Source organism: Heterocephalus glaber, unplaced genomic scaffold (assembly GCF_053883595.1).
Source record: "Heterocephalus glaber isolate CG9 unplaced genomic scaffold, H.glaber_assembly_v1.0 deba00000768, whole genome shotgun sequence".
Classification (NCBI taxonomy): Eukaryota; Metazoa; Chordata; class Mammalia; order Rodentia; family Bathyergidae; genus Heterocephalus; species Heterocephalus glaber.
Window position 1 is genome coordinate 11,642,687 of NW_028258162.1, and position 26,197 is coordinate 11,668,883.

Sequence of the window (26,197 nt, forward strand, 5' to 3'; positions counted from 1 at the left end):
TCCCAGGCTCTCAGTTTCTCCCTCCATCCTGTCTGCTGTTTGAGGCTCTCCTCAGAACAGGATACTTTCTCAGGACAGGATGGCACCAGGAGAGGGAGCATAGGAAATGCAGTTTTGAAATCTCAGCCCATAAGACACGAAGCATGGATGATGATATGAGGAACCGAGGGTAGGCTGATCACTCCATTATAATTTCCATTATTTCATCCCCATATATTGAATTCTGGGTAATTTTTTGTTTTGGTAAAATATATTTTACATAAAATTTATCCTTTCAACTTATTTTGAGTGTGTGGTTCATCGGTATTAAGTATAGCCACATTGTTGTAAAACCATCACCAACATCATCTCTAGAAGTTTTTATCTTCCCAAACTGAAACTCTGTACCTTTGAAATAATATTTCCTGTTCTTCCTTCCCTCAACCCTTGGTAACCATAATTTACTTTCTATCTTTGAACTTGATTGTGCTAGATTCCTCCTATGGGTGGAATTATACAATATTTTCCTTTTGTAATTGGCTTATTTCACTTGGAATGCCTTCTAGGCTCATCTGTGTTGTATTTAGCATGTGTGTTAAGGACTTCTTTCCTTTTCAAATCTCAAGAACATTCCCACATCTTGTTTATCTGTTCATCTGTCAGTGGACATGTGGCTCACCTCTTCCTGTGGTTATTTATGCTTCCAGGAAGATGGACCTACCAATATCTCTGAGCTCATGTTTTTTATCCTTTTGGATATATATTCAAGAAATGGAACTGTTAGATCACATGGTAATTCTGGGTGTGTGTTGGGGAACTGCGCTCTGTTGTTGCACAGTGCTGAGCTATTTCACTTTCTTACAGTGGTGAGCATGAGTTCCAATTTCTCCACAATCTCCACAAAACCCTTTGTTTTCTGTTTTTATAATAGCCATTCCGATGGATTTAGGCAGTGTGCCATTGGGGTATTCTGTTGCATTTCTCTGATTAGTGATATTGAACACCATTTCATGTGCATATCGATCAACTGTGTATTGTATTTAGAGAAATGTCTATTCAAATCTTTCGCTTATTTTTAACAATGGACTGTTGTTTCAGTTGTAGGCGTTATTTATATAGCTCCATATCACATACATTATTTGCAAATATTTTTCATTTTGAGGATTGTCCTTCTAATTTATTAATATTGTTCTTTGATATGCAAAAGTTTTAAATTCTTACAAAGTCCAGTTTGTCTGTCTTTCCTTTGTTTCATATGGTTTTTTTTGTCATATCCGAGAAATCACTGCCAAATCCAGTGTCATGAAGGTTTTCCTTTTTTTTTTTCCTAAGGCTTTTATAATTTTAGCTTTCATAGTTAGGTCTTTTCTTCATGTTGACTTAATTTTTGTATATCATGTCAGATGAATTTTCAACTTCATTCTTTTGCATGTGGATATCCAATTTTTCTGACCCAGTTTGTTGAAAAATTATTTTTTTTTCCCATGAAAGGTCTTGGCAATATTTCAGAAGTCAGGTATATAAGAGTTTATTCTAGGGGTCTCTGTTTTGTTTCATTGTTCTATATGTCTTTTTTTATGATTATTGTAGTTTGGTAGTAAGTTTTAAAATCAAGAAGTATGAGACCTCCAACTTTGATCTTTTTTTTTTTTGGTACCAGGGATCGAACTCTGGACCTTGTGCTTGCGAGGCAGGTGGCAGAACCACTGAGCTAAATCCCTGGCCCCCCAACTTTGTTCTTTTTGCCAGATTATTTGAGGTTCTTTGCGATTCTATGCGAATTTGAGGATTTTTTTCTATTTCTTCAAAAATTTTGGGATTTTGATTGCAATTGCATTGAATTTATTTATCACTTTGGATAATATTGACCTATTTCAATTTATAAGCATGGAACCTATCCATTTATGTGTTATTTCATTTCTTTCAGCAGTGTTTTGTAGTTTTCAGTGTATAAGCCTCTCAATTTATTTCTAAATATTTTCTCTTTGATGCTATTATAGAATTATTTTCTGAATTTCATTTTTTATTGCTCATGGATGGTGTAGAGAAATGCAACTGACTTTTTCATGTTGATTTTTGTATCTACAACTTTGCTGAATTCACTAGTTGTGTGTGTGTGTGTGTGTGTGTGTGTGTGTGTGTCTATGTATCTTCTTCAGGACTTTCAACATACACAGTCCAGTCATTTGTAGCCAGAGATAATTTTACTTTCTCTTATCCAATTCAAATGCCTTTTATTTCTTATTCTAGCCCAACCTCTCTGGCTAGGATTCCCAGTACAATATTGAATCGAAAAAGCAAAAGTGGGCATCTTTGTCTTCTTCCTTATTAGAGGGGAGAGGCTCTCAGTCTTTCACTGTTGCCTGCAACATTGGCAGTGGGCTTTTCAGGCATACATTTATTATGTTGAAGTAGTTTCCTTCTATTCACAGTCCGCTGAGTGTTTTATCTTGAAAGACATTGAATTTTGTCAAATAAATTTATGCATTAATTTAAATGATCTTGTGATTTTTCCCTTTTAGTTTGTTAATATGGTCTGTTTAATTGATCGACCTTTATATGTTGAGCCATTCTTGTAGTCCAGAAATAAAAGTCAGTTGATCATGGCATGTGATCCTTTTAGTATGCTGTTATAATTCGGTTTCCTGATAGCATTTTGTTGATTATTGCATCAGTATTCAGAGAGCTGTTGATCTGTGGATTTCTTTTTTTGTTTGGATTTGTTATTGGCATAATGCTGGCCTCATAGAATGAGTTAGAAAGTGTGCCCTCTTTACCTTCTTTGAAAAATGTTGAGAAAGATTGGTGTTAATTATTTAAATGTTTGGTAGAATTCATCAGTGAAATTATCTGGTCCGGGATTTGTATTGTGATTGAGAAGTTGTTGATTACTGATCCAGTTTTTGATTACTAGTTATAGTTCTATTCAGATTTTGTACTTCATGATTCAGTCTTATTTTGTAGGTGTTTGTTCATTCCATGTAGTTTAAAAATTTGTTGGTATATAATTGTTTATACTGTAATCCTTTTTATTTCTCTGAAATCAGCAAGAACTTACCCTCTTTCATTTACAGTTTTAATCATTTTTTGTCTCTTTTTCTCTTAGTAGGTCTACTTTAAGATATGTCATTTGTGTTGATCTTTAAGAATCAGCTCAGTTTCTCTTTTGTTTGTTCTCTATTTTGTTAATCTACATTTTTATCTTCATTATTTCCTTCCTTTTACTGCTTTTGAGTTTCTCTTATTCTCAATTTTTCTTCTTTTCTTTTTTTTAACATAAGAAAAGGTGATTTATTTGAAAGTGGAGAAAAAGGGGGAAGAAGAGAAATGATAGCTCTGGGTGAATGGGGAGGATTCAAAAGTGAAGTAAGTACTCCTTCCTTTCTAATGTTCTCTTTGACACCAACAAGTTTCTTCATCTTGAACCTTTTGCTGTGTTGTATTTTCATATGTCCAAGATATTTTCTAATTTCTCTTGTGATTTTTTTCTATCTCTCATAATAGAAGAGTTAATAATGTGCTGTTAACTTTCTGCATAGTTTTAAATTTTTCCAGTTTTCTTTCTGTTGTTGATTTCTAATTTTCTAATTTCATTCCATTTGGATCAGACAGATACTTTGCATGTTTTCAGTCTTTTAAAAAATTTAAGGCTGGCTTTGCAGCCTTATGTATGATCTATCTTAAAGAATATTCTTTATGTCATTGAGCAAGATGTGTATTCTCTTGTTGCAAGTTGACTATTATTAGAAAAGCATCAATTTCTTCCTTCAGTTCAATGTTCCTTCGTATATTTTGAATCTCTGATGTTTAATGCATGTAAATTATAATTTTTATCTTCTTGACAAATAAAATTTTATTATTATATAACTTCCTTCTTTGTAATTTGTTTTTGGCTCAAAGTCCCTTTTGTCTGCTATTAATATAGCTCCCTTTTTGTTGCTAGTTGCGTGGGGTATCTTTCTTTTTCCTCTCACTTTCAACCAATTCCTGTCCTTCTATCTCAGTGTATCTCTTGTAGGCAGCAGTCAGATCAGGTTTCTTTTTCCCCATTCTGTCAATCCAAGTCTTTTATTAGAAAGTTTAACCCACTTATATTTAAAACACTGATAGGGAAGGACTTATTCTTGCATTGTTGAAAAATATTTTTGTATATGTTATAGTATTTTTGTCATGCCTTTACTTCAGTTTTGCCATGCTTTTTTAGTGGATTTTTGTAATGCTATGCTTTGATTCCATTCTCATTTCCTTTTGTGTATTTGTTATAGATATTTCTTTGTGATTTCTATGGAACTATCTATAACATTCTAAAATCATAGCAATTTATTCCAAACTGGTACCAACTTAACTCAACTGCACCTAAAAATTCTACTCCTTTACAGCTATCTTCCCAAACTTTGTTACTGATGTCACAAATTATGTCTTTTTATGTATTTATGTATAAATCTACATAGATTTATAACTTTTATACATTTGTGTTTTCAATCATGTAGAAGATAAAGAAGTGAAGTTAGAAAATAAGTAATAATAACAATACTGATTTATGTATTTTCCATATAATTACTTTTACTGGAGAACTTTACATTTTCATATGGCTTCAAAGTGCATCTAGCAACCTTGCATTTCAACCTAAAATGCTTCCTTTAGTATTTCTTATAGCGATGCGATAATGGTAATGAAATCTCTCCACTTTTATATTTTTAAGAATGTCTTAAATTCTCTCTCACTTTTAAAGACAGTTTTGCAAGATATAAAATTCTTCTCTTTCCAGTATTATAAATATCTCACTGGCTTCTGGCTTGCAAGATTTCTTCAGCTTGGTGGAGAAATCCACTGACACATTTATTTGGAGTCCTTCGTATATGATAAGTTGTTTTTGTCTTGCTACTTTCAAGAGTCCTCTTTGTTGTTTGATAGCTTCATAATAATATATCTTGGTATGAGTTTCTTTGGGCTTACTAGCAGTTCATTGAACCCCTTGAGTTTCTAGATCTATGACAGCTTAAATTTGTGAAGTTTTTAGCCACTATTTGTTCAAGCTCTCTTCCCCTTTCTTGTCTCTTCTCTTTCTTGAATTCTCATAATACATGTATTTTTTCTGATTGATGATCTTCTGCAAGTTCTCTGTCCATGTTTCTTTTTTCCTTTTACTCCTCATGATAATTTCAGTTGGGTTTCTGGGATCTTGACTATATTATATGTAAGTGTAGATTTTTTTTGATCGTGGCTAGTTGGAGTTCTATATGCCTCACTTATCTGTATGTCCAATTCTCTACCTCTGTCTGGGGAGTTTTCTACTATTACTTCTGTGAACATTTTTTTATGTCTATTGTACTTTCTCCTGCTTTTTCATGGACTCCTATCAGTCTTATGTTATTCTTCCTTGCATCATCTAAGAGCTGCTGGATTGATTTCTTGTGGTCCCTTACTATTTTTAAGAAATCTGTTTTCATGGTCTCTAACTGCAATTCTGTCTTCCATATCTGATATTCTATCTTTACATTCCCTTAATCTGCTGTGAATATTTTCAATGGAGTTTTTAATCTCCTGGATATCTGCTTGAATCTCTCTCATGGATTCCATTTCTTTCTTACGTTGGGCAATGATGGTTTCCATTTCTTTCTTAAGCTGGGCATTCATGGCTTCCAGCATGGTTCTGAGCTCATCTACTTTTTAATGTTTCTGTTCTAGAGCCTCTAATCATGTCTTTCACTCTGCTCATCATCTCTGTAGTTATCTGGGAGATTATTTCTGCTTTGAATTTTTCTAGAGCCTCATTCATCTGTTTTGTTACTTCCTGTGCTATCAGTTCAGGGTGTCCAGGTGGCTGAGTATCAGACTTTTCCACCTTGTTTCCCCCAGAATTTGCCTTTTGGTGGGGTGGAAGTCTGAGTTTGTGCCTTGCTTAAATGTCTTCTCATTTTTGTTTTTGGTACTGTCCTTGGTTTAATTCCTGGGTTGATACTTCAAAATTGCTTATGGTAAGTATCTTTGTTGATTGTGTTTAGAACCCTTGTGGAATGATTACTTTTCAGAGGTGTCTTCCAGATATAGCTGCTCTTTAGGTTTTGAGTCTCTAATGGCTCTGAGGCTAACTCATTTTCATTTTACCAGGAAGGTAATCACAACACCTTGCCCCAAATGATACAATCAGCAATACCATAGCATCAAGCACAGCTTAGAAAATAACAATTTGTGGTAGTTATTAATCTATCATCTTTAACTGTGTGAATTAAATCAAAATCGAGGACCAGCCCAACATATGTTTATAGTGAATAAACTCTTCAATATAGCAACTTTACCCTATGGGATGGGGAGTTAGAAGGAGTTGGGGAGGGAGGGATAGGTAGAAGGATAGGGAAAGGTTAGCAGTGAAGACAGAGGAAGATCACACAAACTCTAGGAAACTGTTGAAGACAAGAGGAAAAGACAGAATGAATGAACAAAGATGAGAACAGAACAATCTAATAGCAATAGGGAGGCTAGAGACTATATTTACTTTCCTATTAAAACTAATGATAATTGAGAGAAGGAAAAAGAGAAGAAAAGAAAACTAACATCGAAGGTATGTGAAATATTTTAATAACTTTGGGAAATAAAATGTTGGCCACTCAAGGATTGATGTTCAGTCATTTTATTGACATTTTATTATTTTAATGCCTGTAAATTGAAAAACCAACAGTTAATTTCTAATAGTTAATATCTGAGAAATGAAACTTGTGTTCAATAACATTACTGTTTGAAAGGCAGTATTTCATGTAATGAATGTTTCTGCTGGTTGAAAACTTCTATTTCAGACATTTAACAAGGCATAATTGGTCTTTGGGTCTAAAATTTGTATTATATAGATGACATAAAGGCTTATTTGAATGACTCAGGCAGATAGATGTGAGAAGCAGTTATTTTGTCGCTGATTATGAAATTGTTAAAGAGGATCATTATTACTGATTACCTCTTTGCATTTTGGATCAAAGGCATAAATTTCATAAAGATTAAGTGTTCTAAGAACCATTCAGAAGTGTCTCTTTATATATTGATATAATTTTTAGAAGACATCCATACCCATTTACTAGATGATATGCCCTTAAGTATAATTAATCAGAATATGATCCTTAGTTTGCTTTAGATTTTCAGATTCCTTTCAATTCTCCATAATCTTTCTGTCTCCTACTTAAAAATCTCTCATTTGAAGAACCATATTTATTCATTCATTCAACATCAATGTTCCATACACAGCAATAAGCATTATTAGATTTGAAAGTGAACACGACAAATAAGGTCTCTGCTGTCAGAATTACCAATAAGCAAATATATGCTCATTTAACTAATATTTGTGATTGTGCTAGCCATAATATGTGCTAGCCATAATTCTGGGAATTGTGGATATAGTAGTAGTGCAAACAAAAGTCTGCACCCTTGCATAGCTTACACAAACATGGGAGAATAACGTTAAGTGGGAAGGCTCACTTTAGGAAGATTGGTCAGGAAAAGCTTAAGAAAGTCATGGCTGAGCTGAAAATCAAATGATGTGAAGGAAGAACTAAAGGACTAATTGAGGCCAAGTAGCAGTTAGTACCAGGGATAGGAGTGGACTCACTATGCTTCATGCACAATGATTTGTAGTTTTTGAAGTGAGATGATTAAGAAATTTATTACCGCATCCATTTTTCAGTTACTAATGAAATGAAGTCATCAGTTGTGAAGTTTTATGGGAAGGAGTGGTCAACAAAGAAGGAAAATTTGAGAAAATATTTTGAGGAGAGACAGTGTGAAGTAGTAACTCCAGAGAAAGGGGATTGTGAAGCCAGGGAAATGCAGTGAACTCTCTAGTGTTGAGGGTCCGCATGTGGCTTGTTAGTCAACATGGTTGAATGGGTTTTTCTGTCTACAGGCACAGGTGTGAGGAAGGTAGTTTAACAAGACTTTGTCTTGTCCCTGAGAGGGTGCAGTGGAGAATGAGAGAAGGAAGGATGATTGCAGTCATGCCAACTGTGAGATCAATTCTGGGGAAGGGAAAAAGAATCGGGAGTGAAGACAGGAGAGGGCTGGACTCCAGTCAAGTGGGCATGGGTTGGTCCTGTAGGGGAGGTTAAAAGTTGTTAATGTGGTCACACAAGTAAATTTCACACCTTGACATTATGGAATTTTAATAGATTAATAGATAACTAATTAATAGATATGTTTCTGTCCATACAAACCCAACTGCAATCAAATTTTTTAATATTTAAAACAGTGTGTGTTTGTATAACTGACAAAAGATAAGGGTTACTGAAAGCGTGGAAAGTACTTTTTTTAGCCCTCTTGTGTAATTGTATAGAAATAATTGAATAGAATAAAAGAAAAACATGGAAAGCTAAGAGCATTACTTGGAATGAAACCTGGGATCTTTGATTATCTATAACCTCCAGTGTGAAGTCATTTGACATTATTGACCATATTCCCTTAATTTATTGATTAATTAACTAATTATTTCACCAGTGTACAAGGTCCCAGGCATACGGTAATCATATTAGGTATCACCTATGTAAATAATATCTGATATCATAAATCATATCTGATATCATTATTGTATTTGTCATGATATCAGATGTTGATATTATTGATAACAATGGCAGTAAATATCCTTACTTACTTGTTTTAGTTAACTAGTTAATAATCATTTCAGCACCCTGCCAGGAGGTGAGCATATGGGAAAAATGTCAGAGAGCAGTATAGAGTGGTTTTGGAGCACACAGACACTTAAGCTGATACCCTAAAGATAAGCGGGATTGGAGTTTAGTGAGGACGCCAAAGGCCGAAGTGGAGGGGTGGTGTACATATCAAGACCCCCAGCAAGAAAGAAATGATGGGTGGGTCCAGAGGGGCTGCGTCCCGTGTGTGAGAGAAGACTGCTAGGGAATGACGCTAGGAAACTAAGCGGGGCCATGTTTTAAAGGACTTGGCAGGATGTGGTAAGAAAATTTTACCTTAAAAGCAGTAAAAGGACCCATTATTGGGTATTACACAGAGCTTTAGCATAAAACACTATCACTTAGTAAGTGTAAGGTTAACTTATGTGAAAACATTCAATTTTGTTTTCCTTAAGGTTATTGTAAGATTCTTCAATTCATTGTAATCTCTGTGTTTAAAGAAGTAAATTAAAATGACATGTCTTTTAATTTGAAAAGAATTAATAGCAATTAATAAGAGATTATATTAAACATAGAAATAAACCCCTGCTTTGAAACATCATTAAACTGATATTAACCCATTTGCAAGGAAGAAATTAAATTTTTCTGTGACTCTAAAGTACCTTTAGTTGTTGTTGCATATTTTCTATTATATTAATAAAAATATTAGGTAGTTTCCCATGAGTCTATGTGTGCCATTTAATGTCCCTAATCAAATACAGATGAAATGATACTTTTTCTCTCCAGTGATTTAAGTCTTTGAGATGTTCCCATTAACTGGAAAGACAATCATCTTTGATCATTTTCCTGATCCTTCTGATACATGGGAAATAACTGAAACAATTGGCAAAGGAACTTACGGGAGAGTTTTTAAAGTACTGAATAAGAAAAATGGTCAAAAAGCAGCAGTCAAAATTCTGGATCCAGTTCACGTAAGCCACTGTTTTTGCCCTAATTAACTCTATTTTTGTCTGTATTAAACAGTTTCAAAGTTTGTAAGCATATTATATTTTTTTTATTACAGTCTCTTTCTAATACAAGTTACAATTTGAAAAAATGTTAAAGTCTACTTGTTTGATTTTCTTAATGTGCTTTATGTAAAAAGACACAGTAAGTATTTCATAAAAAGTGACATATGCATAATCACATAAATAAATGCATGTCTTAGTAGCTCAGTGGTTCATTCAATACTATTTTAGAATCTCAAAAAATTGTAAAAATATAAACTCATAGTCAAGAAATAACCATAAATGTCATCCTCCCCAGATTTCCTTTTCTTCCCACATTTACGCTTCTGGTAGAATTTCTCTTAAGCTAAAGAGAAGAGGTTTTTTTAAAAAAACAAAAAAAAACAAAAAAAAACAAAACTAAACTAAACTAAATTTCTTTCAGAGAAGGGAGATTCATTTTCAGGCTTACTTAATATTTCCAGGGCTGAAATGACGGTGCTTTGTAAGAGCAGGGGGTTCCTAACTGTGAAGAGCTGAATTTCCCGTTCAGCCCTGGACTCTGCTCAAGTGAGGCTCCAGCTGTGGTCCCCCCACTTTCAGGGGGTTGCGCTGAAGGAAAGCGCCACGCCTTTTCCTGTTGTTAGTGCCGCCAGGCCACTGTGAGTGCTTTGTTTGGTGGGAATGCTTCTGGCTCTTGTGCGCGCGGTGCTGTTGAAGACTTCTGTGGGAGGGAGCTGGCTGCTCAGGCTGCTGGGAGATCCCAGTTCTCCCAACCACCTGAGATTGGATGAGCTTGGTACCTGCACGCTCCCCGTGTCTAGTGAGAGCACGTCCTCCACTCCGAGACTCTTGCACTGGTGGTGGCAGGAGGGAAATGATGAAAGATGGGCAGGGGCGTCCGAGCCACGGTCCTTAGGATAACTCACCCACCAGCCACAACCTGCAAAAGGTCCGTGGTCCTTCCGTTGTTCATCTTCAGGTTGCTCTGTTTTGATCGTTTATTTCTGCTAACCCTGTTATAATTTCACTGTCCATATTATTTTGAGCAGAGGAGCAAGGAAGGGAAGTTCATTTTGAAGTAATAAACCTGGGTTCAGTCACCAAACACACACACACACACACACAATGGCAACCCATTCTGCTTCTGGTGAGTGGGCGTTAGTTAGCTAAAAGTTATAGTCCATGTTTTATTTCCCTTTTTTTGAAAAGTATGGATGTATTGCTTGTATGACTAGATTTTTTTATAGCTTCTAAATATCTGGTGTTTCAAAGAAACAGAATAAACCAACTTTCTAGTCTTCAATGTTTTTATTTCAAGTCAAGGCTTTGTCATTGTAACCAAGTTACTAATACAGTGAAAGCAGCACCTGCATATTGAAAGCAAAATTCAGTTCCATTTAAAAATAGCCTTTTATTTTTTCCTTTAAAATTTCAATTAAATTAATATGACTTGAGATGCATTTGATTAGCACAAAAATCTCTCTCTGTAATGTAAAGAGAAATTCCAGTGCACAGTAAAGGTGATAAAAACTATTACAACTATGGCCTAATAAATAATAATAAATTAGGCCCTAATAAATTGCCTAATAACATATTTCTTGGATTGTGTTTCCATTATGTGTCATATGACTGTATCGAAATTTAAATTAGGGAGAAGCTTGGCTTATGTGGAGTCTGCTAGTTAACTGGAGTTTTTTTCCAGACCACTATTTGTTCAGTGTTGGTTTGGGGGAACTTTCTGAAACAAATCACCTCTGATGTCTTGTTGGTGCTTGAGATGCTTTTTTAAATTATATGGAAAAATGTTTAAGTGCTTTTCAGTTTTGTTTTGGTTGCTGCGTTCTACTGTATTTGAATATTATTGTAGTTTTTTTCCCCTTGCATTGTTCTTCTTTGAATGGTTTTAATTTTTTGTATGTGTGTGTTTGATAATAAAGTTATTTAAAAAAAACTATTACAACTGTGCTTTAACAAAATTAAATTTTGTTTGACAGTCTAATATGTTTACTTGACATTACTAATAATTTTCTCACAGTTCCCTTATGATTTTTTGAAACTAGGATATTGATGCAGAGATTGAAGCAGAGTATAACATTCTAAAAGCACTTTCTGACCACCCTAATGTGGTCAAATTCTATGGGATTTACTTTAAGAAGGATCAAATAAATGGAGATAAGCTGTGGCTGGTTCTTGAGGTAAGCATTTCAGCATTTCTTGTGTGAGTAGAAATTTGAAGTGTGATCCTGGAATGGCTAAATGTTTATGTAACATCGGCACCGTAAAATACTTCTCCTCCGTAGAATGTTGTGTCCAGTTATAGCTTTGTCATCTTAACGTGTATACTAGGAAATTTAAAATCTACAAGTACTACTAATGATTAAAAGGAAATGAGTCCACAATGAAAAAGAAATGAAGAGACAGACTATTTTTCCAACAGGAAAATTTTAAAAAGAATTATCAAAAGGATTTTATTATCATGTTTACTTATTTGTTTATATTTTGTTCAGCTAACATCTGACTGAAGGTCTGGCCCAGGTGCCAGTGTATAAGAGAAAATTACTGTTAAGTGAGACTTCATTAGACAAAAATAGCTGCAATCTTTTTTTCTGTCTTTATTGAATGTTAATGACTTAAACTACAGAATAAGGCATTTATATTTACGGGGAGGAAAATTTACTAGAAATGGCATTGATACTGAATAAGTTGCCAAAGGGAAGCTATGGAGTCTGCCTTTCCAAGTCCTGAGAGTCAATTCTAGTGTTTGCCTATCTTCTGCAAGGAGGGGGTGCTAAGTTCCCCAGCAAGGTGACACCAGTCTTGGTCTTGGGAGAATTCCATTTTCTGGAAGGCTCCAGCAGGTTCGGTTGTCTGGTGAGAGTTGCTTTCTCCTTCAGGATGGAGCTGGGGGCTCCCATGGCAGAAGTGAGGCCTTTTGTGCAAAGGCTTTGATCTTGTTCACTCTAAGGACGCATGCTCATGGCCCAGTCTCGCTCTTTTTTTTTTTTTTTTTTTTTTGGTACCAGGGATCAAACTTAGGACCTTGTGCTTTTGAGGCAGGCAGTGGAACCACTGAGCTAAATCCCTGGTTCCCAGTCTCTTTTAATGCCGCCACACTTTATTACCATCTCACTGGGCATGAAGTTTCAGAGCCAGAATTTTAGGGGGGACACATTCAAACCATAACAAACATAATATATATAAATTTTATCATTTTCCTACTTTATATTTTTCTACTATAGTTTTAAAATGATTCTACAAATTATCATTGTAGAAAATATTTGAAACTATGAAAACATCATTCTTAACATTTACCTCATCTTTGTAGAGTTAAAATGGATGACAGTATTACTCATGAAATTATCCTATTTTTTCAGCTACTATAATTTGAAATAATACCTGATAACCTTTTTCTTTTCCAATGGAAGTAATTTGACTTGGTTAATAAAAGGTAGAGTTAACATGGATGGAACTGGAGATCGTTGTGTTAGATGAAATAATGCAGGCACAGAAAGACAGGTCCTGTGTGATCTCCCTCATACATGGAATGTAGGAAAGTCAACTCTGCAGAAGCTGAGAATAGGATCATTACCTGAGGCTGGGGAAGTAGGGAGGAAGGATGGATGGGGAAAGATTGATAGATGGGTACCAGGTGCAGACATGAATACATCATTCTTCTTGGTTTTGTACGGTATCATTGATTATGGAGAGCACTTATCTATGTACATCTCAAAATTCCAGAAGAAAGGATTTTGGATGTTTCACCATAAAGAAGTTTTAAAAGTTTCAGGAGATAGCTATGTTTACACTGACTTAAACATTGTATCACATATTCATGTTTTGAAACATCATGGGGTATCACATTAATATGTTCAGTTTTTAAGCATTCATTAAAATAAATTTAATTTTAAGAGGAAGGTAGGTGTGATGGTGCACACCTGTAGATCCAGGTACCTAGAAGCTGAGACAAGGAGGATGGCTGGAGCTGGGTTAAGGCCATTCCTGGTAACACAGAGAGTCCCTGTCTCAAAAAGCACAAACAGCAACAAGGAAAAAGCAGGCAGTACGAAAGGGTCAGATATAAAGTAGTAAAAACGTAGATCAAGTTCACAGTGCCGCCTTCTCCTGAACAGGTGTACTTTTGATATGTTGAGATTGCAGTACCTGGAAAAGTATAGCTGGGACTCTACTCCCTCATTGAATGATCTATGTTCTTAATTTTGACGGAATTGTCAATTGTACTTCCGGGATCGTAGGTCCACCTGTTCCAGTCTGTGGATCTTCCATGAATCTGACCTCTGACATCTCTATTTCTCACCTGAGTGGAGTCCACTATGTCCTGGATCCCATGGTCTCTTCTTTGACAGTTTACTCGTCTGTGTTGCCCTTCATGTAACAGTATGTGCCTGATTCCCATTACCCACTCTGCTGTTGAGTACTTCCAGTTCCACTTCTGTGGGGAGCCTCCAGTCACTTACCTGGCAGGGTCAGGACATTGACATTCTGTAAGTGCAATAGAAAAGAGGGTGTCAAGTCTTTGGCTGAGAGACTTCCAAATTATCCATTGCTGTCTGCTCCTTACCAGCCATGCATTCACCTCCACTGTCTTGGTTCACCTGCTCAGCTTTTCCACCAAGAGCTTCGTCAAGTACTTCTGCTTGTGACTCCTTCTGCTTTACTAAATCAGTTACCACTTGCTCATCTGCTTCCATATTATAAAATTTTACTGAAATCTTTTGTCTATTGCTCTTTTTTTCTTTGTGGTTTATACTTTTCACTCATTTTCTAGCATTTAATGGAGATTGATGAGTGAGAAAAAATAAATTTATGTTTTATCTGCAACTATTAATTGTATTATAAGGAGTCTTCCAAAATGTAAAATAGTATTTTCAAGAAGCTTTTCATCATCTGAAGCTGAATATTTTCAAAGTTTAAAAGTTATGATTTTTTTTATCGGTTATTTGGAGAGCATGGCTGACACCCATAACTTAAAGAGAAGAGGTTTGTTTTGACTCACAGTCTCAGAGGAATCAGTGCATAGCTAGCTGGCTCCAAGGCAGAAATGGCATGGTGCGAGGGCAGGCAGAAGAAAGCTCCTCAACATTGGAAGCTAGGAAGCAGAGAAGGAGGAGACTCCGAGCCAGACATACACCCTCAGAGCCGCACTCCCACTGAACTGCCTCCTCCCCTGAGCCCCATATTTGAACAGCATATTCAGCTGTCACCTCCTTAAAGGTGGCTTAATCCACCGATGACCATCATACAATCACCTTCCAAAAGCCCCAGCTCTGAACACGGGGACGTGTGTGTGTGTGTGTGTTGGTACCAGGGATCGAACTCTGGTCCTTGCGCTTGCTCAGCAGGCAGCAAAACCACTGAGCTAAATCTCTGGCCCAGAACACAGGGACTTTGCAGATCTAAAACAACAGATTTCAAAATGATGTTGTGTTTTTCTAGTTCAAGATAGTTTTGTATTTTCAGTTATATCCCATAGTAAATAAAGCTACACTTTTTTTAAAAAACTCATCTAAATTTAACTACCCAAGTAATGGAATACAAATTATGCACTTAACCCATTTTGCCTTAAGTTAATGGAGACTTTCAAAGGTTCTCTTCATGTCGATTCTGTACATTTGAGATGATGCAAATTTTTAATGTAGTCCTGCATACAATTTTGCATGTCTTTCAAAACATTTTCAATAATGCATTTAAAATTGTTCTACCATGTAGAGTAATGGGAAGATTAGCATTTAAATAGGGATTGGGGTACTTTGACTAATGTAGATCTAAATGGGTAAGAAAACAAGGTATAAATCTTTGCACAGAGTTTAAAAACTATTGAATGAGATCAGTCATTTTTTTATCCTATGAAATACCTGTTCTCATTATGTTAGCATTTCTCAGTATTAGCACTTTGAAGTAGGCGAGAGATGGACTCCTGATTATAATTAAGTATTTTTTTTATTTCTTTTGGGGGGTTGTTTTTTTTTAAGGGAACAGAAAATGTTGATTAAAATAGTTTTGGAACAAGCACTACAAGTAAAGTGGTGATATAATAGAATCAGCAGAAACCTAACAGGTTTTTAACTTTCCCTGTATTTTATTATCAGGTGGAGCTATTCAAAACTCTTAAATGGCTTGAGAAAAATAATAAATGTAGTTTAATAAAATGGTATTTCAGAAATTCGGTCTCTATGAACTTACAAAAGGGGGGAGGGGAGCATAACAAAGATTGTTGATTTGCATATGCAAATTAGAGTAATTTCATGTACACATAAGTGGCTAGATGTACAATTACCTAATTTATAAACATGAATGATGCAGGTGCTACATTAAAGGCACTTTCAGAAAATTGGCTTGTAACATCGTACTTTGTGCTACAAAATAACTGCTAATTACACCTTTTACCATAAGAAAGCCCAAATAAATTATTTTGTATGAATATATCCCAAGAGTGGCCCAAAAGGGGGTGATGTTACCCAGAGAGTCATGCTAACAAAGACCTCTAATGTGAAGGTACATGATGAAGCATGTGTGGGTAGGGGTGTATCTCAGCAGTAAGAGCCAGCCCTCATTATGAGTCTAGCACAGGGAGGGCTGCACCAGCCTACACAAACTCCAGCACAGTGACTTTGCACTGAGGCAAATCATTTCACTTCTGTTTCAATCCAGAATTGAAATCCTAGGTACACTAATTTCTCAGGTCTTGTTGAGCAGTCTATTTTTAGTTGTGATTTTTAATTTTTTCACATTCATTTGGCATAATTTTTCTCTTTCCTGTATTTTCCCTTTATTTTATTACTCTGTACGTGTTGAAGCATGAATAATATAGAAGAGTCTCTTGGGGAATTATTTCCTTCTTAGTTCTCTGCACATTCAGTTACAGATTAAGTGCTGTCCAGGTTTAGTAAAGGAACACTCCTTCCGGCCTCTGAAATTCCGGCGACACATCTGAGTGGAACTACATAATAAGAGAAAGGGTAGAAAGCTTTCTGCCATGTTTGCTGACTTGACATTTTACAGAATATCCATGGGGAGTTTTTGTTGTCCTGTAATATTCTAGATTTTCCTAGTGACATAGGCATGAGGGAGAACCGTGTTATTTTTTAAACCTACCCTTCATTTTGAGATAAGTGCCTTTCCCCTCTTTCCCCTGTAGCCACCACGTCTCTTAGCCAGTTTATAAGAGCTGGGTACCACTTCTCACTTTGTATTTCCTTTCAGCCCTGGTGCCTGCTGTGGGGGCTCCGCGTCAGGACTGTGGGGAAGAGGGGCTGAGAAGCTGCGACCTGCTCAGGAGCTGGTCATGCTTCTCCCCTGAACCAGGGGATCAAAACAAGAATAGTCCAGTGGGAAAGCATTCTCATATTAATCCTTTGCTGCTGATAAACAGGAAGGGAACTCCAATTTAGCTATAGTTTTTCCCTTCTTGGTGGATGAAGCACATTACATTTTAACTACACAGGGAAATCCATACTTCTCTCTCAGGAGCTGTTGGCTTAGTGCGCCTTCAGCTGTATAGGGGCCAAAATTCACAGTGGGGACTTCTTTCGTTAAAAGTCCTTTTCCCTCATTATCCAGTCTTAGCTCAAATTGCTCCTTCCTCGGGGGGACTGCAGAATGCATTCTATTATTCATCTGAATGGGCCCTGATTTGTTCATTCTCAGTATGACATTGCTTTCTGTCATTGCTTCCCAATTATAGCATTTTTTTCTCTGAAATTATGTCCCTTTCAGGAGATCAAAGACTGGCAATTACAGGTGGTATTTGAAAAGCACAAAAATCAGTAAACAGTCATGCAGCGGCCATCCAAGTGGTAAATACTACTTACATATGTCATGCATTATTGGATATCCTGTTTTTTATACCTACATCTAGTAAGCAGGATAAGGCCGTCCTAAGGAAAGGAAGCACGGGGTGAGAGAAGAGGAGTTAAGGTGAGGTTCTTTGCAGCTGTTAGCTTTAGTGGCGTGGCCACAGAAGGGAACAGAAAAGCACTGCTCTCCTGAACAGGTGTGGAGGTCCGGGCCCAGGGCAGGGGTGGGCAGTGAGGCTTTTGTGCTCCGGACAGCACAGCGCTGCTCTGCCTCTCTGGCAGGCCTCGGCGCAGTGGAGGAGCAGACGGACAGCGAGGTTCCTTTCATGCTCCTCCAGTGGGAACAGCCACCGCCGCTTCTCATGGAAAAGGCTCTTGCTTGGTGCGCTTGCCACAGAAAAGATGCCCCACCCTAGAGTAATTTCAGTTTAGGTTTTGTTTGAAGGACAAGATGGGAAAACAGTCCAAATGCACTTCTTTGTACTCTTTAACCTAGGAAATACTGAAATCATGCGTGTGTGTGTGTGCACGCGCATGTCTGTGTCTTGTGTCTTCGTTCTCTGAACAGGAGTACAAGTTTATTGTATTACTTCAAGAAAAAATGTGGGGGGACCAAAGATGTCTTGTTATTTGATAGTAATCGATTTTTATTATACACATTAAAGTATTTCTTCTGATAAGTCTTTTTCTCTTTTTATCATAGACTTTTTTGTTGATAACACGACCCATGTGTGATGGTGTCAAGAATTTGGAAATGTTTTAGGCTGAGGGAGCTGTTGCGTATTTTGAGTTAGTGGTTACATGACTGGGCACACTTACCAGAACACATCGAGCTGCATGGTGACATGCGTCGATTACATTTACGTCAATAACACCTTTGACAGACTGCTCCTACTTTACACATTAGGAGAGCAATGTGACAATCTTATACACCACAAAAACCCATATTAGAAAACATTTATGGGGCAGCCGGGGATTTAGCTCAGTGGCTTCACCGCCTGCTGCACAAGCGCAAGGACCCAAGTTCGATCCCGGTACCAAAAAAAAAGAAAACATTTATGGGGGATGATGCCAGCTGTCATTAGTGCTTTATGAGTATTTTATTGGAACCTAGAATTTGGTACATTAATATATTTTATTGAAATTAAGTCAAACATGTTACACTTTGAGTAGGTACCTTCCATATCCCAGGAAAAGATATCCTGTGTGTGTGTGTGTGTGTGTCCAGGTTTTTCAGAACCTAAGTTTATCTATCCAGGCATTTACTTATTCTATAAATAGTAATCTCTTACTTTTGGCTAGCCATTTTGGGGGACCCTGAGCTCCGGGTAGAGAAAAAGATGAACTCTTTTGTCATGGAGCTTATTGTCTAGTGGTGGGGAAAGAATTTAAAATGAAAGCAAATTAATGACATTTTTATTATTGCTATCATGAATATAAGTGTAGAGAATAAAAGAGAAGGACTTTTATGGAGAATGATCAAAGACCCGTCACTTTAATCTGCTGCCTAAAAACAGAAAAGGAATAGTTACACTGCCTTTATTCTTTAAGTGTTTTCCTGACTGCTCTGGTGACAGGTTCATATCACCTTGAACCTATAGAAGTAAAGACTCCAAAAGTGAGGTCATAGAAACTACATTAAAACACACACACACACACACAGAGGAAAGTTTATAAAACACTGTTAGAGAATCTCAAATTTCAACATGCATAAAAGTGATGTGGCCCTCCCGATTCTGGACATGGCATTGTGGGTACTGACATGCCACTGTACCATGAACAGCCAGGAAACTGCAGAGCCCACTTTCCCAACACTGAGGAAGAGCGTAGGCTGCTTCACTAAGAAAAGGAAGCAATTAGGTGATTGATGGACAGGTACCAGGTGCAGACATGAATACATCATTCTTCTTGGTTTTGTACGGTATCATTGATTATGGAGAGCACTTATCTATGTACATCTCAAAATTCCAGAAGAAAGGATTTTGGATGTTTCACCATAAAGAAGTTTTAAAAGTTTCAGGAGATAGCTATGTTTACACTGACTTAAACATTGTATCACATATTCATGTTTTGAAACATCATGGGGCATCACATTAATATGTTCAGTTTTTAAGCATTCATTAAAATAAATTTAATTTTAAGAGGAAGGTAGGTGTGATGGTGCACACCTGTAGATCCAGGTACCTAGAAGCTGAGACAAGGAGGATGGCTGGAGCTGGGTTAAGGCCATTCCTGGTAACACAGAGAGTCCCTGTCTCAAAAAGCACAAACAGCAACAAGGAAAAAGCAGGCAGTACGAAAGGGTCAGATATAAAGTAGTAAAAACGTAGATCAAGTTCACAGTGCCGCCTTCTCCTGAACAGGTGTACTTTTGATATGTTGAGATTGCAGTACCTGGAAAAGTATAGCTGGGACTCTACTCCCTCATTGAATGATCTATGTTCTTAATTTTGATGGAATTGTCAATTGTACTTACGGGATCCTAGGTCCATCTGTTCCAGTCTGTGGATCTTCCATGAATCTGACCTCTGACATCTCTATTTCTCACCTGAGTGGAGTCCACTATGTCCTGGATCCCATGGTCTCTTCTTTGACAGTTTACTCGTCTGTGTTGCCCTTCATTAAGAACAAATTCATACTTCAGTTTTACGGTCACCCTGTTACTTTATATATATAAGAAAAGCATTTTATGCTAGTTGGAAAAAGAGTAAATTTCACCCAAGACTGCATTTGAGATTTTAGTTCTCAGTAAGCAATTACGGCACTCGCAGTGTGATCAGACTTGGATGTTCCTTAGGAGGATCTTTAGGCAGTCGGTCATCGCTAGTGTATCGACTCTGTACTTAGAGGCAGAGCACTCATTGCCATGTTTGTTGTGTCCTCTCATTTGTTCTGCACTCCAATCTAACTCTTGCAGTCTCATTCAGAAAACCCTTTTCTAGTCTGAAAATTAAGCCACTATTGCTGCTTAGGCGATAGAGAAATCAACTCCCTGCAGTGACCACGGGGGCTGGACAGGGTCCCAAAGGAGAGAATTATTAAGAACCTAGAGCACCTCCGTCAGGGTCCCCTTAAAGCTTCAGCTGGGGTCTCCCCTAGTGCACAGTATGCACAGCCATAGTGCAGCCAGTAAGCTACTAGGCATTCGAACATACAATTATAGGGAAATACTTGACTTTTTAAAATTTTGTTCTTTGTGGTTTTCTAATGTCTTCATAATTAAAATAATTGGGGGACATTTAATCAATATTACCGGGGTGACTGTACTTGTAACCTTATTGGCTGGTCATGGTTTTGTCCCACCTCTGCCCACCTTGTAAGTTTCCATTGGGTCTTACAGTTTTGTTCCACTTTGTACCCGCCCCACCACATGGCTTTGCTATATAAAACACCTTTGAAAAGTGGGGTCGGTGGGCAACCCACCTTCCGGTCCCCCTTCTGTCTCTCCTAGACAGAAGCTTTCTTTCTCTCAGTAAATTTCTCCTACTCTTAAAAAATAAATAAAAAAAATAACTGGGAGAATATCTTTTTCTTAATGTAACTTAATAAAATGAATGAGTAAAATTTGTGTGTCTCAAGGAGTTCAAAGTAAGAATTTAAGACTTTGAAGGACAAGAGTCTAGGTTTACACTGATTCTTCATAACTTATGGAGCCATAAATATAAAAAGTTTCAAAGTCTTACTATTTGTTCTTTACATAATAGACACATAAAACAAAATAGTATTTCTTCCTGGGGGGGGGGGGTGTCACTGTGTTGCCCAGGCTGATCTCAAGTTCCTGCTCAAGCTGGGCTGAAATGATCTTCCTGCTTCAACCTCCCAAGTAGCTGGGACTACAGGTACCCATTAGTATACCTGGCTTCTTTGCCCTTTGTCTTTATTCCCCTTCTCAGCGCTGCTGCCAGGTAGCGGACAAGGCCTCTTGCCAAGGTAACGTGCAGGGGGCCACACAGTGGAGAGGTTCTTTCTCTGATTTCAGTGTTACTCTCTGCAATTTTGTGTATATATTTTACTCCCAAACCTCTGGCTTCTAAATGTGAGCTATTTTCACAACATCTGTAACAAGCAGGATAGTAGAAACCATACAAGAAAGAAGGTGGCTGATACTGTCCAATATATTGTGTTATTGATAAGTAAAATTTGAGTATCTGACTTTCCTAATTTATTCTGTCCCTTTCATATTATATAAGTCAGGTAAGTTTTGAGTTTGTTTTAGAAGTACCTTTTATCTGAAAAAGCAAGTGATTCTTTTTATGTAGCTGCTAGTGCTGTACTTTCCTAATTGTAAGAAATGTGCTTAGCTAATGTAAACTAGAATACAAGCTAATAATAGGTCATGTGTAGGAAATGACTATCTTAATTGAACTGCTTAGGTAACTCAGCTCTTTAGGGGAATTTATCATGTTAAATTCAACCAACAAAATTTAAATTTGATGGGGAGAGATTGTGTATTTGCTGACAATTTTTATATTTTCAGAGAGGTTTCTGTGCATAGGTCTTTGGCAAGAAAGCAATGGTGATTTGCATTCTTGGCCCATGCAGACTGCTAATGTGGACTTTTGTCTACTATTTCACTCCCTGGAAATTTGTGACTATATTTTTACTCATGTTGTTTACTTAGATTTATGAAATCGAACGTTATGAAATCATTTTTTCTTTTTCTGCCATCACTGACTTTACAGACTTTTTGGATTAGTTATCATGTCTTTCAGCTCACATTCTAGCATGGCTTTAATGGATCTTTATGAAGAAAGCAGGTCACGTTTCACCCTGGCTAGAACCTGCATTTTAGGGTACAGCCAGCTCTGAGGTTCTCGCTCCTGTCTACAAACCACCTTCACGGCCCACTCCCTGTCAGCAGAGTTCATGGTCACTACAGTGAATAACTTTTTTCCTTTTCTTAACCATTTAGATGCTTTCTGTTGGGGTTCTAATATGCATACTTGTTTATAAAAGTCTACAGAGCTTAAGTCATTGGAAATGATTTAATTATCATCTTACAGTTCTCACAAAATACTGTCTTTGTCAAGAAAAGCCTTTCTTCTGAGAGTTACCAAAAAAATTACAAAAAAAGACCAATTAATATAAAAAAAAATTGCTAAAACTGAATCATTCCCCCTCTCCTGCCAAAATGTAGATCTGTATTCCAGAAGACGTCAAAACCAAACTATACCAAAAAGACCTGGAGAAAACGTGCATCAACATATATGACAACAGACTCCTTTTGCTCTTTAAAACCTTTGCTTTTTTCCCTTCCAACTCAATGTTAGCAATCTGTCTGTGAAATTCTACAATACTTGGCACATATGTCTCGTCCATATAGTTATGATTCAAGACCTAACATATAATTGAGGAAATTATTCCTTATCCCTCTACTTAGAGTTCTCTGACTTTAATGCTGTTGGCATGCTGACCTGGATGGCCTCTTGCTGTGGAGTGTTCTTGCCCATTTTAGAAGTTTGGTGGCATCCCTGGCTTGTCGATGCCCAACCCAGATGTAGTAAGTGTCCCTGAGAGAAAAATTTCATCGGGTTGAAAGCTATGGTTTTGACTGCCTTTTTAGCCTCCTTAGAAGTAGGAGTTGTCCTTGTCATCTTTGATCTACTTTAACGCCTGTCTTAGTGCTTCACGTATACTAACAATAAATATTTGTTGAATGTGAAGGAATAAATTATGATTTTTCTAAATATCAAATTTTCACTGAGTATTAATATGAAATTTTATAGAGACTATATACATATATAGGTATCATATCAAGAATATTTTCTGGGTCAGTGATTCACTTCTGTAAAAATTCATTGGTGATACAGTGCTGCTACGAGTAAATAGTTTCTGAGAAGACACTATAAGGGCGCTTTATTTATATTGAACTTGGATTAATTTTTTATGTTCCTTCAGTATTTCAGGTCCTTTTTGCATATTCCTGGTGTGAGAAAGAATTTTTTTATTAAAGAAAATGAATAGGTCTTAGTTTTTGAGCAGCTATAGGTTTTCAGAAAAATTAAACAGAAAGTACAGAGCATTCCAACAAGACCCTTCAACCACCGCTTCATTTCTACTATCACTAACATCTTGCATTAGCCAGGTACATTTGTTATAATGTATGAGCCAATAATGATATACCTCTTTAGGATTTCTTTTTTCTTTTTTAATTAAGTTTACTGGTACATTTAGGTAAACAATATGATGACATTCATCATTGGAAATCTGCACCTTTACATAATCCATCTTGGTTCTTATTTTTTCCCCATTCTCCTTCCCTCCTTTCAACCCCTCCACCCCTCCTGATTTACAAAGACTTTGTTTCTATTTTTTCCTTTTCTCATATTAATTCCATTCCCTTCTTTCCTTTCCCCTACCCCTCCCAATTCCCCTTCCCCTTCCCCTTTGTACCTTTTCTTCCTATTTCACATTATCTATTATACCTTTTGATCTTTAATTTACACTTTCAATTTCAGAAAAACTATTCAGTATTTATACTTTCAGTTTCTCATACCAGAGAAACAATTCAGTATTTACACATGTGAGTCCTATTTATTTCACTTAAGAGTATAGCCTCAAGGTGCATCCATTTAGCTATAAATGTCTGTAGTTTATCATTCTTTATGGCTGAGTTGTACTCCATTTTATTTTTTTTAAAACCACATCTTCTTTATCCAGTCTCCAGTTGATAGGCATTTGGGCTGTTTCCAAGTTTTAGCTATTACAAACTGTGCTTCTGTAAACATGGGTGTGCGTATGCTGCTGTGGTATGATGCTTTTAATTTTTTTGGAAATATACCCAGAAGAGGAACAGCTGGGTCAAATGGGACCTCTAATCCTAGTTCTTTGAGGTATCGCCATACTGATTTCCACAGTGGTTGCACCAGTCCACACTCCCACTAGCAGTGGAGCAGGGTTCCTCTTTCCCCACAGGCCCGCCAGCATTTGTTATTGGTTGATTTCTTGATAGCAGCCATTCTTTCTGGGGTGAGGTGGAATCTCAGTGTTGTTTTCATTTGCATCTCTCAAATAATAACATTATTATTAACGAGTGTACACAGTTTACATCCAGATTCTCTCTTTAAGTGTTTTGCATTCTGTGGATCCTGACAAATGTGTAGGGACTTGTGTCCACCATTATATTATCAAAGGGACTAGTTTCACTGGCATACAAGTCTTCCTTGCTCTGCTGCTTCATCCCCCTGAATCCCTGGAAACCACTGTCTTCAGTTTTCTCTGTTCCAGGCATCATATAATCAGAACGCTGTGGTACAGTGCCCTTTCAGGTCATCTTCTGTCACTTAGCATTTAGGCTTCAGCCATTCATAGTGCTGACAGTGGACTGCAAACTCAATTCAGATCTATCTTTTGTTTCGTGGACACTTTCTACTAATACAAAAGTATGCAAAAGTAATTGAATGTCCAAATATAACCCATCCTCACACCATATAAAAAATTAAGTCAAAATGGAGCGCAGATTTACCTATAGGTAAAATGAAAAAAGGATAAAACTTCCTGAAGGAATTCTGAAAAGTTTTTGTGGTCTTGGATTAAACAAAGATTTCTTAGGGTTGAAAAAGCACATTTCATAAACATTTTTAAAGGACAGATTTAGAATTTCTACTCTTCAGAAAACACTTAAAAAGTCAAGGCACAGACTGAAGAAAACATTTACAAAGCACATGGCTGATAGATGACTTGTGTCCAGAATGTAAAAAGAGTCCTCCAAGTCAGTAATAAGAAAACAGCTATGCATGGTGGCATATGCCTGACAGAGTCTTTTGTGATAGTTACAATCAGGCAGGTATATATTAAGGATCCTTTCCTCATAACCTCCTGAATTAATTAATGAATCCATTTTAAAACTGATGTAAGTGACTCCATTTTGATTCTGACAACTTTCTTTTCTTTCCTAATAGGCAATTGCTGAAAGTCCAGCTAAAGAAAGGCTACACTTTGGAGAAGTAGAAAAAGAAATATATCTCCCTGCAGTGATTTTTGGGAATCTTAGAACTAGTTCTAAATCTTGGGGGCTTTGAAATAAGTGGCTTACAATTGTAGATGACTCAATTTCTTCTCTGTCAGTTGTCTGTAATTCTGTGAACTGGTTGCACAGGCTCACCACGGGGGCAGTCTGACCCTGTCCCTCTCCAAGGCTGTTCCCTGTCCTGCTCAGAGAAAAGTGCAGGGATTCAAAGTCTGGATTGCACATATTCCTACACTAGCTGCAAGAAGATTTCTCTGAGGTAGAAAGCCACCAATGATGAATACGCTTCATTTTCCTCATCTTTAACTTGGAGATGATCATACTGTACCTCCATGAGGGAGAAGAGCAATGTGATGTGGAGATACTTCATGTAAATTGTTCAGGAAGTACTAAGTGCATCTTAGCTCTTACATACCAGCGTGCAGGATATTAGAAAAAGATTTTGAAAAAATGTATTGAGTATTTCAAATAACGATGCTAAAAATATACTTGTTCTCAGCTCTTTTCCTGCACCTGAGTTAGACGGTCAGGAAAATTATGTGCTTTTCTGTAACTTCCCAGGCACTGGCAGATACCAAAGGACACGCAGGAAAGGAGATTTAATAGATCAGCCTGAGGCCAGGGAAACCACAGACAAGAGCCCCAGGAGGCATGGAAGGCTGAAGGCAAAGGCTAATGGATCAGACTTTAGGAAATCAAGGACTTGTGGAATCAGCATCCTTGGACCTTCGCTAGGTCCACAGCCATTGAGCCATGCATGTGCCCTCTCGTGTCCGCTGCCAATGGCAATAGGAGTCTGTTCCACAAACAACGTAGCTC

At 37.0% G+C, this 26,197-nt stretch overlaps 1 protein-coding gene across 1 annotated transcript in view; it reads left to right on the forward strand.

The window, feature by feature from the left end:
* Positions 1–26,197, forward strand: part of Myo3a (myosin IIIA) — a 420,268-nt gene that overhangs the window by 227,208 nt on the left and 166,863 nt on the right. Inside the window, exons 7-8 of the mRNA XM_087207257.1 lie at positions 9,393–9,577; positions 11,656–11,790. Of these exons, the coding sequence (XP_087063383.1) occupies positions 9,410–9,577; positions 11,656–11,790 (303 nt within the window). The 5' untranslated portion in view covers positions 9,393–9,409. The remainder of the gene's footprint in view (positions 1–9,392; positions 9,578–11,655; positions 11,791–26,197) is intronic.